This window comes from Somniosus microcephalus, chromosome 22, assembly GCF_052327205.1.
Source record: "Somniosus microcephalus isolate GS21.2 chromosome 22, FLI_Smic_1.0, whole genome shotgun sequence".
NCBI lineage: Eukaryota > Metazoa > Chordata > Chondrichthyes > Squaliformes > Somniosidae > Somniosus > Somniosus microcephalus.
This window is the reverse complement of record NC_141008.1, coordinates 48,208,374-48,222,262: the sequence shown is the minus strand read 5'-3', so window position 1 is coordinate 48,222,262 and position 13,889 is coordinate 48,208,374. Positions and strand designations below refer to the sequence as shown.

Sequence of the window (13,889 nt, the reverse complement as noted above, 5' to 3'; positions counted from 1 at the left end):
GGCTGAATGGCCTCCTCCTGTTCCCGTGTAACAGGCTTGAGGGGCTGAATGGCCTCCCCCTGTTCCCGTGTAACAGGCTCGAGGGGCTGAATGGCCTCCTCCTGTTCCTGTGTATCAGGCTCGAGGGGCAGAATGGCCTCCTCCTGTTCCCGTGTAACAGGCTCGAAGGGCTGAATGGCCTCCTCCTGTTCCTGTGTAACAGGCTTGAGCGGCTGAATGGCCTCCTCCTGTTCCACTGTAACAGGCTCGAGGGGCTGAATGGCCTCCTCCTGTTCTCGTGTAACAGGCTCGAGGGGCTGAATGGCCTCCTCCTGTTCCTGTGTAACAGGTTCGAGGGGCTGAATGGCCTCCTTCTGTTCCTGTGTAACAGGCTCGAGGGGCTGAATGGGCCTCCTCCTGTTCCAGTGTAACAGGCTCGAGGGGCTGAATGGGCCTCCTCCTGTTCCTGTGTAACAGGCTCGAGGGGCTGAATGGCCCCCTGTTCCTGTGCAACAGGCTCGAGCGGCTGAATGGCCTCCTCCTGTTCCAGTGTAACAGGCTCGAGGGGCTGAATGGCCTCCTCCTGTTCTCGTGTAACAGGCTCGAGGGGCTGAATGGCCTCCTCCTGTTCCTGTGTAACAGGCTCGAGGGGCTGAATGGCCTCCTCCTGTTCCCGTGTAACAGGCTCGAGGGGCTGAATGGCCTCCTCCTGTTCCTGTGTAACAGGCTCGAGGGGCTGAATGGCCTCCTCCTGTTCCTGTGTAACAGGCTCGAAGGGCTGAACGGCCTCCTCATGTTCCTGTGTAACAGGCTCGAGGGGCTGAATGGCCTCCTGTTCCTGTGTAACAGGCTCGAGCGGCTGAATGGCCTCCTCCTGTTCCACTGTAACAGGCTCGAGGGCCTGAATGGCCTCCTCCTGTTCTCGTGTAACAGGCTCGAGGGGCTGAATGGCCTCCTCCTGTTCCTGTGTAACAGGCTCGAGGGGCTGAATGGCCTCCTTCTGTTCCTGTGTAACAGGCTCGGGGGGCTGAATGGCCTCCTTCTGTTCTTGTGTAACAGGCTCGAGGGGCTGAATGGGCCTCCTCCTGTTCCTGTGTAACAGGCACGAGGGGCAGAATGGCCTCCTCCTGTTCCCGTGTAACAGGCTCGAAGGGCTGAACGGCCTCCTCCTGTTCCTGTGTAACAGGCTCGAGCGGCTGAATGGCCTCCCCCTGTTCCAGTGTAACAGGCTCGAGGGGCTGAATGGCCTCCTCCTGTTCCTGTGTAACAGGCTCGAGCGGCTGAATGGGCCTCCTCCTGTGTAACAGGCTCGAGGCGCTGAATGGCCTCCGTTCCTGTGTAACAGGCTCGAGGGGCTGAATGGCCTCCTCCTGTTCCTGTGTAACAGGCTCGAGGGGCTGAATGACCTCCTCCTGTTCCTGTGTAACAAGCTCGAGGGGCTTAATGGGCCTCCTCCTGTTCCTGTGTAACAGGCTCGAGGGGCTGAATGGCCTCCTCCTGTTCCCGTGTAACAGGCTTGAGGGGCTGAATGGCCTCCCCCTGTTCCCGTGTAACAGGCTCGAGGGGCTGAATGGTCTCCTCCTGTTCCTGTGTATCAGGCTCGAGGGGCAGAATGGCCTCCTCCTGTTCCCGTGTAACAGGCTCGAAGGGCTGAACGGCCTCCTCCTGTTCCTGTGTAACAGGCTCGAGGGGCTGAATGGCCTCCTGTTCCTGTGTAACAGGCTTGAGGGGCTGAATGGCCTTCCCCTGTTCCTGTGTAACAGGCTCGAGGGACTGAATGGGCTCCTCCTGTTCCTGTGTAACAGGCTCGAGGGGCTGAATGGCCTCCTCCTGTTCCTGTGTAACAGGCTCGAGGGACTGAATGGGCTCCTCCTGTTCCTGTGTAACAGGCTCGAGGGACTGAATGGGCTCTTCCTGTTCCTGTGTAACAGGCTCGAGGGGCTGAATGGCCTCCTCCTGTTCCCGTGTAACAGGCTCGAGGGGCTGAACGGCCTCCTCCTGTTCCTGTGTAACAGGCTCGAGGGGCAGAATGGCCTCCTCCTGTTCCTGTGTAACAGGCTCGAGGGGCTGAATGGCCTCCTCCTGTTCCCATGTAACAGGCTCGAGGGGGCTGAATGGCCTCCTGTTCCTGTGTAACAGGCTCGAGGGACTGAATGAGCTCCTCCTGTTCCTGTGTAACAGGCTCGAGGGGCTGAATGGGCCTCCTCCTGTTCCTGTGTAACAGGCTCGAGGGGCTGAATGGCCTCCTCCTGTTCCTGTGTTCCTATTTGTGCTTATTTATTCTGAGTTGGGGCCAAAATATACCAGGATCCGCCAGTTTATAAACTTTACTCACCAATAGGAATTAAATTGACCCTAAGATTTTCGGCAAGTCGTCTTTGTGATCTTAAAGAGACATGACGCTTTAAACACAGATTGACTGCCAAAGAGAATATCTGTATCGAGTCCCGTTCACCTGTCACCCCCTGTGCTCGCTGAGCTACATTGGCTCCCAGTCCAGCAGCGCCTCGATTTTAAAACTTGCATCCCTTGATTTCAAATCCCTCCCTAGCCTCGACCCTCCCTATCTCTGTAACCTCCTCCAGCCCCACAACTCTCCAAGATCTCTGCGCTCCTCCAATTCTGGCATCTTGCACATCCCCCGATTCCCATCGCTACACCATTGGCGGCCGTGCCTTCAGCTGCCTGGGCCCCGAGCTCTGGAATTCCCTCCCTAAACCTCTCTGCCTCTCTCTCCTCCTTTAAGACACTCCTTAAAACCGACCTCTTTGACCAAGCTTTTCGTCTCCTGTCCTAATATCTCTTTATGTGGCTTAGTGTCAAATTTTGTTTGATAATCACTCCTGTGAAACACCTTGGGACGTTTTACTACATTAAAGGCGCTGGATAAATGCAAGTTGTTGTTATAAATTCCAATTTGATACGAGCAGGCACAACAGGACATCCACGTGTTTGAAAGTTTTAGAAGCCTCTCATTTACTTCATCCAATACCGGCTGCACAATGTAGGGGGCAGTGTTGAGCCACGGAGACCAGGGGTGTCCCGGGATCAGTCTGTGCGGCCTTACCTAGTTTCAGACAGCAGTGCGCAAATCTTCAAAGGTGGCAGGACAGGTTAAGAAAGCAGTTAATAAAGCAGTAATGGGATGCTGGGCTTTATAAATAGAGGCATAGAGTACAAAAGCCAGGAAGTTATGCTAAACCTTTATAGAACACTAGTTCGGCCCCAGCTGGAGTATTGTGTCCAATTCTGGGCACCGCACTTTAGGAAGGACCTGAAGGTTTTGGAGAGGGTGCAGAAGAGATTTACTAGAATGGCTCCAGGGATGAGGCAATACAGTTACGTGGATAGACTGGAGAAACGGGGATTGTTCTCCTTGGAGCAGAGAAGGCTAAGAGGAGATTTGATAGAGGTGTTCAAAATCATGAAGGGTTTAGATAGAGTAAATAAAGAGAAACTGTTTCCAATGGGTGAAAGGTCGATAACCAGATTTAAGGTGATTGGCAAAAGAACCAGAGGCGACATGAGGGAAAAAAAAATTTGCGCAGCGAGTGGTTAGGATTTGGAATGCGCTGCCTGATAGGATGGTGGATACAGATTCAATAGGAGCCTTCAAAAGGGAATTGGATAAATACTTGGAAGGAGAAAAAATTGCAGGGATATGGGAAAGGGCGGGGGAGGGGGACTAACTGGATTGCTCTTCGGGGGAGCCGGCACAGACTCGATGGGCCGAAAGGCCTCCTTCTGTGCTGTGCTCCTCTGTGATTCTAAGGCTGTAGTTAAACTCTAATATTTTTGGTCGCATCTATTTGCAACACCAGATTTCTGATTGGTCCCCTTGGAGGACACGACACACTCAGCAGTTTATCGAGAATGTGTAATTAGATCCTGCCTGCCTAAGTAATCACCTCGCGGGCTGGGACCTTCTCCCCCCCGCGACCCCCACCCCCCAACAAGTTCCTGACCTTCACCCCGGGTTCCTGACCTTCCCCCCGGGTTCCTGACCTTCGCCCAGGGTTCCTGACCTTCGCCCCGGTTTCCTGACCTTCACCCCGGGTTCCTGACCTTCCCCTGCCCCATAGATGGGGCATTGTGTGTGGGTCAAGGACTGTTGACAGGTTTACTGGGTATGAAGTGAATAGTGACAGTGTCAATACTTCCGGATTTCGTCCAGTCCAATGATGTCGCTTGCCACACACGCACCGAGCTTTCCGAGAAATCAACCAGTCTCGGGGGAGGAGAGGGAGAAGGTGGTGCGGGTATAAAGGAGGTGGGGGTGGAAGAACGTGATCCGTCTTCCCATCTGGATCATGTTCTCGCTCTCATTCCCCACCCCCCATAGACCTGGATCACGTTCTCGCTCTCATTCCCCCTCCCCATAGACCTGGATCACGTTCTTCCCCCATCCCCACTGTGTTCTCCGTGCTCTTTACACCCGCCCCCCCGTCCGCCCCACCCAATTCCTGACCACCTATTCCTCCGATCTCCTCTTTCTCTCCCTCCAAGGAAAGCGTTGGCCCAGTGTCCAGGTCGCAGCTGCAGCACTGTTGGGTACTGTACATGCGCGGCTCCACTATACCGCGCGCATGCACTGGAGACTGCAAAGGTGTTTGTGCAAATAATCCGAGCAAATTTTTTTTGCCACGCGCGGCCCCCATTCAAGATACCGTGCTAGTGCGGTTTATTCATTTACAAGCTGGCTGCGCAGGTCCCAGCAGTGCCGAGCGGCCGCACAGTTTATTGGGAACATTGGTTGTAAACCAGGTCTCCGGTTCCCGATCCCCGTCCAGTGACCCCTGCTGGAAAGGGTGTGTGTTGCAGATTCTGGGTGAGGACAGGAGCAGGGTGGATTATCCCGACATTTACTGTCAAAACTCAGAAAGGACATTTGGGTGAAGTACTGGAGGATAATGTGGAACCCGTACCGCAGTGAGAGTCAGTGTGTGTGGAACCCGTATCCCAGTGAGAGTCAGTGTCTGTGGAACCAGTACCCCAGTGAGAGTCAGTGCCTGTGGAACCCATACCCCAGTGAGAGTCAGTGTCTGTGGAACCCGTACCCCAGTGAGAGTCAGTGTCTGTGGAACCTGTACCCCAGTGAGAGTCAGTGTCTGTGGAACTCGTATCCCAGTGAGAGTCAGTGTCTGTGGAACTGTACCCCAGTGAGAGTCAGTGCCTGTGGAACCAGTACCCCAGTGAGAATCAGTGTCTGTGGAACCTGTACCCCAGTGAGAGTCAGTGTCTGTGGATCCCGTACCCCAGTGAGAGTCAGTGTCTGTGGAACTCGTATCCCAGTGAGAGTCAGTGTCTGTGGAACCCGTACCCCAGTGAGAGTCAGTGTCTGTGGAACCCGTAACCCAGTGAGAGTCAGTGCCAGTGGAACCTGTACCCCAGTGAGAGTCAGTGCCTGTGGAACCCGTACCCCAGTGAGAGTCAGTTTCTGTGGAACCTGTACCCCAGTGAGAGTCAGTGTGTGTGGAACCCGTATCTCAGTGAAAGTCTGTGCCTGGGAAACCGTCCCCCAGTGAGAGTCAGTGTCTGTGGAACCTGTACCCCAGTGAGAGTCAATGTTTGTGGAACCCGTACCCCAGTGAGAATCAGTGCCTGTGGAACCCATACCTCAGTGAGAGTCAGTGTCTGTGGAACCCGTACTCCAGTGAGAGTCAGTTTCTGTGGAACCTGTACCCCAGTGAGAGTCAGTGCCTGTGGAACCCGTACCCCAGTGAGAGTCAGTGCCTGGGAAACCGTACCTCAGTGAGAGTCAGTGCCTGTGGAACCTGTACCCCAGTGAGAGTCAGTGTCTGTGGAACCCGTACCCCAGTGAGAATCAGTGTCTGTGGAAGCCGTACCCCAGTGAGAGTCAGTGCCTGTGGAACCCATACCCCAGTGAGAACCAGTGTCTGTGGAACACGTACCCCAGTGAGAGTCAGTGTCTGTGGAACCTGTACCCCAGTGAGAGTCAGTGCCTGTGGAACCCGTACCCCAGTGAGAGTTAGTGTCTGTGGAACACGTACCCCAGTGAGAGTCAGTGTCTGTGTAACCTGTACCCCAGTGAGAGTCAGTGTCTGTGGAACCCGTACCCCAGTGAGAGTCAGTGTGTGTGGAACCCGTACCCCAGCGAGAGTCAGTGTGTGTGGAACCCGTACCCCAGTGAGAGTCACTGTGTTTGGAACGTGTACTTGCATCTTCTGCACAGTCCGGATGTTGCCGTACGTTTGGACTGGTGCTAATCTTGCCAGTCGATGTGATCAGTGTGATGAAATATTCCATTCATCACTGCCTGTGACTGTGGTTGGTTTCAGGTTCCCCCTTACCATTGTATTGCCTGTGACTGTGGTTGGTTTCAGGTTTCTCCTCACCATTGTATTGTGTATTGGAATGTATGGAATGTGTTGTGTGTAGGGCTCCGCCCATACCTGGCCTCTATGTAAGCCAGCTCAGTCTGACCTCACAGCCAGTACTGCAGACCTCCAGGGAAGATACCTCTCTCCACTGCGTGTTATCTTCTAAGTTAATAAAAGCCTTGTTGTTTCGCTAACATCGAGTCTCGGGATTATTGAGGCACATCAATTTTATTAACTTATTTTTCAACACAATGGACCAACTCCTGAAACCCGAATGTTTGGATTTGGATCAGCATGCTCCGGACGCATCAGCACGCTTCGGACACTGGTTTATGTGTATGGAATTCTTCCTGGACAATTCCGCAGCCGTCAAAGACGCTACGGACGCTGCGAGTATGAAACTCGGAATTCTGCGGAATTGGGTAAGCCACCGGGTTTACCCCCTCATCCAAGACGCTGACATGTACCTGGCCGCCTGCGACATCTTAAAGGCGCATTACCAGCAGCCTACGAATGAGGTGTATGCTAGGCATCTGCTCGCCACTCGCGCACAGCGACCTGGGGAATCGGTGGAGGAGTTCCGAGGCACCCTGAAAATGCTTGGCAAAGACTGCAAGTGCCGAGATGCAAAAGCCGCAGTGTACACCGACGAGCTTGTTCGCGATGCCTTTATCACAGGCCTCAGCTCCACTTACATCCGGCAAAGACTGCTGGAAAAAACGGGATTGGACCTGAAACAGGCTGCGGACACCGCGCGATCCCTGGATGTGGCCCAGAGAAACTCGGACGCCTACTCTTCAGCCCGCGCCGTCCACGCTGCCACGTGTGCACCAAGGGCGCCGCCATCTTGGAAGGCATCTTCCCCACCCGGCAGCCCGACACCGTCGGGGCCCCGCTCTCCCCCCAGAAGCCCTACGACAGCCGCGCCGCGTCGGGGACCCAACTGCTACTTCTGCGGGCAGCCAAAGCACACCAGAAACCTGTGCCCGGCGAAAGGCACCACCTGCTTTAAGTGCGGTAAGAAGGGGCACTTTGGGAAGGTGTGCAGAGGGAACCCCGCTGGAAAACCAAAACCCGCCACCGCCGCGTGTGCGCCGTGGGAGCGGCCATCTTGGACGCCATCTTGCCCGACCTCGTGGGGTCCGCCATCTTGTGAGCAGACAGCGCGGACGCCATCTTGTCTCGATCAGGGCCCTACAGTGGCATCGGTCACAGTGGACCAGACCAGGCCCCACCCGCTATCCAAATCAATGGTGGACATCGAGGTAAACGGGTGCGGGGTTAAATGTTTAATTGACAGTGGAAGCACGGAGAGTTTTATCCACCCGGAACTGGCACGACAACTCTCCCTAAAGGTGGTCCCTACTCGGGGTACCATCTCTATGGCTGATAAAACCCAGACATCGACCATTCTGGGTTACTGCACGGTACAATTGTCCGTTAACGGGACTGTATACGATAATTTTAAAGTATTAATCATGAAGAATCTATGCGCGAGCGTGATCTTGGGCCTGGATTTCCAGTGCAACCACCAAAGCATCACGCTCAAGTACGGTGGGTCCCAGCCGCCCCTCACAGTGTGCGGCCTGGCTACCCTGAAGGTAAAGCCGCCTTTGCTATTCGCAAACCTTACCCCTAACTGCTGGCCAATAGCGACCAAAAGCAGGAGGTACAGCTGGGAGGACAGGCGGTTTATCGCAACCGAGGGAGACAGGCTCCTGAAAGAGCGCATTATTGAATGCAGCAATAGCCCGTGGCGCGCCCAAGTGGTGGTGGTAAGGGGTAGCGAGAAGAAACGGATGGTGATCGACTATAGCCAAACGATCAACAGGTACACCCAACTAGACGCCTACCCGCTACCCCGCATATCAGAAATGGTGAACCAAATCGCCCAATACCGGGTGTTCTCCACCATCGACCTCAAGTCAGCGTACCACCAGCTCCCTATCAGACCAGAGGACCGCCCGTACACCGCCTTCGAGGCGAACGGACGCCTCTACCAATTCCTCAGAGTCCCCTTTGGGGTGACGAATGGGGTCTCGGTCTTCCAGAGGGAGATGGATCGCATGGTTGATGACCACCACTTGCAGGCAACCTTCCCCTACCTCGACAACGTCACCATCTGCGGTCACAACCAGCAGGATCATGACTCGAACCTCGAGAGGTTCCTGAAAACCGCACAAAAACTCAACCTCACCTACAACGAGGACAAGTGCGTTTTCAACACCACGCGCCTCTGCATACTAGGCAGCGTGGTGGAGAATGGGGAAATCGGACCAGACCCCGACCGATTGCGCCCCCTACGGGAGCTGCCCCTGCCCAACACTCCCAAAGCCCTGAAAAGGTGCCTGGGGTTATTTTCTTATTATTCCCAATGGGTCCCCAACTACTCCGACAAAGCCCGCCCCCTCTTGAAAGCATCCTCTTTTCCGCTCTCTGCTGAGGCCCACGCCGCCTTCAAAAGCATTAAGCAGGATATTGAGCGGGCCACGCTAAGGGCAGTGGACGAGAACACTCCATTTCAAGTGGAAAGTGATGCGTCTGACTTTGCCTTGGCGGCCACCCTCAACCAGGCGGGGCGGCCCGTAGCTTTCTTCTCAAGGACCCTCCAAGGGCCCGAGATCAGACACTCCTCCGTGGAAAAGGAGGCCCAAGCCATCGTGGAGGCAGTGCGCCACTGGCGCCACTACCTAGCCGGCAAACGCTTCACCCTACTTACCGACCAGCGGTCGGTTGCGTTTATGTTCAATAATAAACAGAGGGGGAAGATCAAAAATGATAAGATCCTTAGGTGGCGGATCGAGCTCTCCACCTTCGAGTATGACATCATTTACCGGCCAGGGGCCCTTAACGAATCCCCAGATGCCCTCTCACGAGGGATGTGTGCCAGCGCCACCGGGGATCGGCTACAGACCCTCCACAACGACCTCTGCCACCCAGGGGTCACGCGGCTGTTCCACTTCATAAAGTCCCGCAACTTACCCTACTCGATTGAGGAAGTTCGGTCTCTGACCAGGAACTGCCACACTTGCGCTGAGTGCAAGCCTCGGTTCTACCACCCTGATAGAGCCCACTTAATCAAAGCTACACGGCCCTTTGAGCGGCTCAGCTTAGATTTCAAGGGCCCCCTCCCGTCCGTCGACCGCAATGTTTACTTCCTGAACATTGTGGACGAATACTCCCGGTTCCCATTCGCCTTCCCCTGCCCAGACATGACCAGCGCCACGGTCATTAAATGCCTCAACAGCCTGTTCTGCCTGTTCGGTATGCCGAGCTACATCCACACAGATAGGGGGGCGTCCTTCATGAGTGAAGAGCTACGCCAGTAGATGCTGTCCAGGGGTATCGCCACGAGCCGTACCACCAGCTACAACCCCCGGGGTAACGGTCAAGTGGAGCGAGAGAACGGGACAGTATGGAAAGCAGTCACTCTAGCTCTAAGGACCAAGGGCCTCCCTATCTCCCGCTGGCAGGAAGTCCTCTCAGATGTGCTCCATTCGATACGGTCGCTATTGTGTACTGCCACTAATGCCACGCCTCATGAACGAATGTTTAGCTTCCCCCGGAAATCCACCTCAGGCGTATCCATGCCGTCATGGCTCTCCACCCCGGGTCCGGTATTCGTGCGAAGGCATGTGAGGGGCCATAAGATGGACCCTCTCGTGGAGCCAGTGCACCTACTCCACGCCAACCCCCAATACGCGTATGTCCGGCACGCCGACGGAAGGAAGGACACCGTGTCAATAAAAGACGTCGCCCCAGCCGGTAACGACAACAACCACGGCAATAGCAGCAACAACGACCACAGCAACTCTTACCCACCCACTACTCTTTCATCACCCCCGGAAGAACATCGACCAACGGCACCCCCACCAACTACCCCTTCAACAACCCTGGCGGCACCCCCGGCAGAGACCCAGGAGGCCACCGGGGACACCCAGCCGACACCACAACAGCCACGTCGGTCGCAGAGGACTACCAAACCCCCGAACAGACTAAATCTATAGAAGGGGTGAATGTGATGAAATATTCCATTCATCACTGCCTGTGACTGTGGTTGGTTTCAGGTTCCCCCTTACCATTGTATTGCCTGTGACTGTGGTTGGTTTCAGGTTTCTCCTCACCATTGTATTGTGTATTGGAATGTATGGAATGTGTTGTGTGTAGGGCTCCGCCCATACCTGGCCTCTATGTAAGCCAGCTCAGTCTGACCTCACAGCCAGTACTGCAGACCTCCAGGGAAGATACCTCTCTCCACTGCGTGTTATCTTCTAAGTTAATAAAAGCCTTGTTGTTTCGCTAACATCGAGTCTCGGGATTATTGAGGCACATCACTCAGTTACGGTGCCCATGTACAGCAGGGAATGTCATTTTCAGTTAGTGCTGGTGTCGTTACTAACTTGTAAACTGCCGTTAACCAGTTCATGAGTTTTGTTTTTACAAGTACAGGATGGTAACTCAGTCGGGGGAGAGTCTTCAAAAATTTACACCACAGCCACCTAGTGGCCAAAGCACACTATTACACCGTGACTGTTGACATAGTATAATTGAATAGAAAAAGTTGACAGAGCAATTTACAACAGTTGACAGAAAAGCATGACCAAAAATTGTGACAACAGGAAGTGTGGTTTGTGTACAGGAAGTGTGCATCCAATGCAAGATCACCAGTAGATTTCTGAGAGACGGGAGGGCAGCGAGATAAGCTACGGGGGTTAACTTTCCAAGTGCACGCTGGGGGAATTTCACCCGCTGCCAGCTCATACAGGAAAATAAAGACAGGCTACCCGTGATGTGCGCTGGTGATATGCAAGATTCGCAGCCGCTAGTATGGACTGTCCACTCACCTCTGGAGCTTGGGTTCAAATCTAGACTCGACTTGAGGCGTTTGCGGGTGGGGGGAATGACTCCCTCTCTCCTGCCGTCCGGGAGGGTCCCACATGAAATGAATTTGGCCGGACACCATCCAGTTTTCAGTCGGCATGGGGCTCACAGCCCATAATAAGCGATCTCCCTCGGCAGGGATGAGGACAGTTGGATGCATTTAAGGGGAAGCTAGACGAGTACATGAGGGAGAAAGGAATATGTTGATAGGGTGAGGTGAAGAGGGGTGGGAGGAGGCTCGTGTGGAGCACGGACCAGTTGTAGATTCTGTGGTGAGGGAAGTGGAAATGTCACATTGGCACAGTGCAGGGTGTCGCCAAGCTGAAACTTAACCTACATAAACCTGAAGGGATGTGTGTGTGGGGCGCTTTAACTATACCGAGCTGACTATAGCCGTGCTGACGCTCTGCTGTATACAGAGATATTTTTTTCCGAGCTGCACCTTGTTCTGATGCCCGGTTTTTGCACGGACTGACTCAAGTTTCTGTGAATGTGTCGCAGGAGATCGTCGTGGCAATGAACTCCAGCAAGAACATTGTTCCTGTGGCCGACCATTTCACGTGGCCCGACCCCAACTCCCTGCCCGAGGACATGCGAGGGATCCTCAAATTCAACGGCATCAAGTAAGTGCGGCTTCCCGTCTCCGCTCCACGTCATCGCATTGTCTGCCCGTCTGGCGCCAATTCCGGCGCCCAAGAGGTTGCGCGGGTGACCTGCCTTCGATCCCCAACTCCGCACGAGGGGGGCGGGGTGGGGGGATGGCGAGTTTCGTTCGCTTGGCTCATCGTCTTACTGTGCATAGAATGTACCGCACAGAAACAGGCCATTGCAACCAACTGGTCAATGCTCCACATGAGCCTCCTCCCACCCCACCTCATCTCACCCCAAATACTGACCAATCGGAAATAATCAGGAGGCAGATTGAACATGTCTTGGGTATTCCAGCCTTGGACTGAGGTACAGTCTGATCCCGTTACCTTTTGTAGTGTTTACGTGTTCACTCTCCGTTTATGTACCCTGTTTACTAATCACTCTCGTTAGGTTTCGTAGTGTTTGTGATTCTCTATTTACTGTCTACAACCGTTGTACTGTTTACCTGTTTATTTGTGTCCTTTCTTCACCTCCCTAAACCTCTCCGCCTCTCTCTCCTCCTTTAAGACGCTCCTTAAAACCGACCTCTTTGACCAAGCTTTTGGTCATTTGTCCTAATTTCTCCTTATGTGGCTCGGTGTCAAATTTTTGTCTGATTTCGCTCCTGTGAATTGCCTTGGGATGTTTTACTACGTTAAAGGTGCGATATAAAGCTGTCGTCATTTATTTTCTCTCCCCGACGCAGGTGGTCTCACGAGTACCAGGATGCCAGTATCGAGAAGATCCTGCGGTTCCTCCAAACTCCGTCACAAAATAATTGCGCGGTCCCGGCGGACGCCAGCAACGCTGCACCACAGGCAAGCCTAGCGAGCGCCTAAACCTGCCGCCGCCCACTTCCCGTGCACGAGACAACCCCGGAACTCCTGCTCTGCCAACAGAATCCACGCATCTGTGCTTCCTCACATGGATGCTGCTGCAGCTGGTGACGGCCGATCGGTGTTTGAGGGCCGCTGGTCGCTACCAGTGAACGGTGGTGTGACGTGTGGAGGCAGCTGCTCCCGTGTTGGAGCGAGGCACTGCCGTTTTCCAGCAAGCCGGAATGGGGAAGTGAAGCGAGGGTGCCTGGGTTTTTTAATCATTGCTGTTGTTTCGTTTATTCTGGCAATAATGTGAATGGGATTTCTGCAGATCTCCCGACTTCTGACCAATGCACTGAACCTCAGCTACTTTAGTGGCGGACGAGACAAGTTTTAGTTAGAGAGCTGGAGACCCCCCCCCCCCCCCCCCCCCCAGGGTTAATCCCCACGAGAGTGCGGATTGTTCCCGGGAACCCAGTGACCCGCCACACACACACACTTTCAGTCTCACAATCACACACACACTCTCACACATTCATACACACTCACTCACTCTCACCCACACACATTCTCACACACCACTCTCACCCACACCTCTCACCACTCGCACACACCTCTCACACTCACACTCTCACGCGCACACACACACACCACTCTCACCCACACACTCACGCGCACACACCCACCACTCACACAAACACACTCTCACTCACACACAATATTGCCAATCCCCAAAGGGTGACTCTCCAGGGTTGAGTGGAGGGAGCGCTTGTTTTATTCTGGTGGGTCAGTGATTCACACTCAGGGTCACTCTCACCGTGCTCCCTGCCATTCCCGCTGTCCCCATCACTTCTCCAGGCTCCCCTCCCTCAAATTCAGCTGCTCTCCCCCGCAGGGTTTCCGTCTCTCTCCCCCTTGCGGAGTCACGGTTTCTCGCACACTTGCTCCCCTTTGTCTGGGGATTCGAGTTTCTCACTCCCTCCCCTTGCAGGGTCTCGGCCTCGCTCCTCTCAGGATTTTCAGTCTCTCAGGTTCTCTGTTATCCCTTTGCTCCTTTGTGGGATCTTGGTCCCTCCCTCCGTCTCTGCATCTTGGTCTCCCCGTCCCTTGCTCGTCTCTCTTACACCCCCGCCCAGACCGATAGCTTGCCCTGCCATATGCAGCCTCTGGGGGAAGGTGAGTGCCAGTCCATGGCTTGTTAATTAAGGAACATCTCCTGACCTCGCGAACTTTAGTACTT

The 13,889-nt window shown here is 54.3% G+C and overlaps 1 protein-coding gene across 1 annotated transcript in view; it reads left to right on the top strand.

Moving 5' to 3' along the window:
* Window positions 1-13,069, top strand: part of sarm1 (sterile alpha and TIR motif containing 1) — an 84,541-nt gene extending 71,472 nt beyond the window's left edge. Inside the window, exons 8-9 of the mRNA XM_085964664.1 lie at window positions 11,703-11,824; window positions 12,538-13,069. Coding sequence (XP_085820790.1) covers window positions 11,703-11,824; window positions 12,538-12,670 — 255 coding nt within the window. The 3' untranslated portion in view covers window positions 12,671-13,069. The remainder of the gene's footprint in view (window positions 1-11,702; window positions 11,825-12,537) is intronic.
* The last annotated feature ends 820 nt before the right edge of the window (window positions 13,070-13,889 follow it).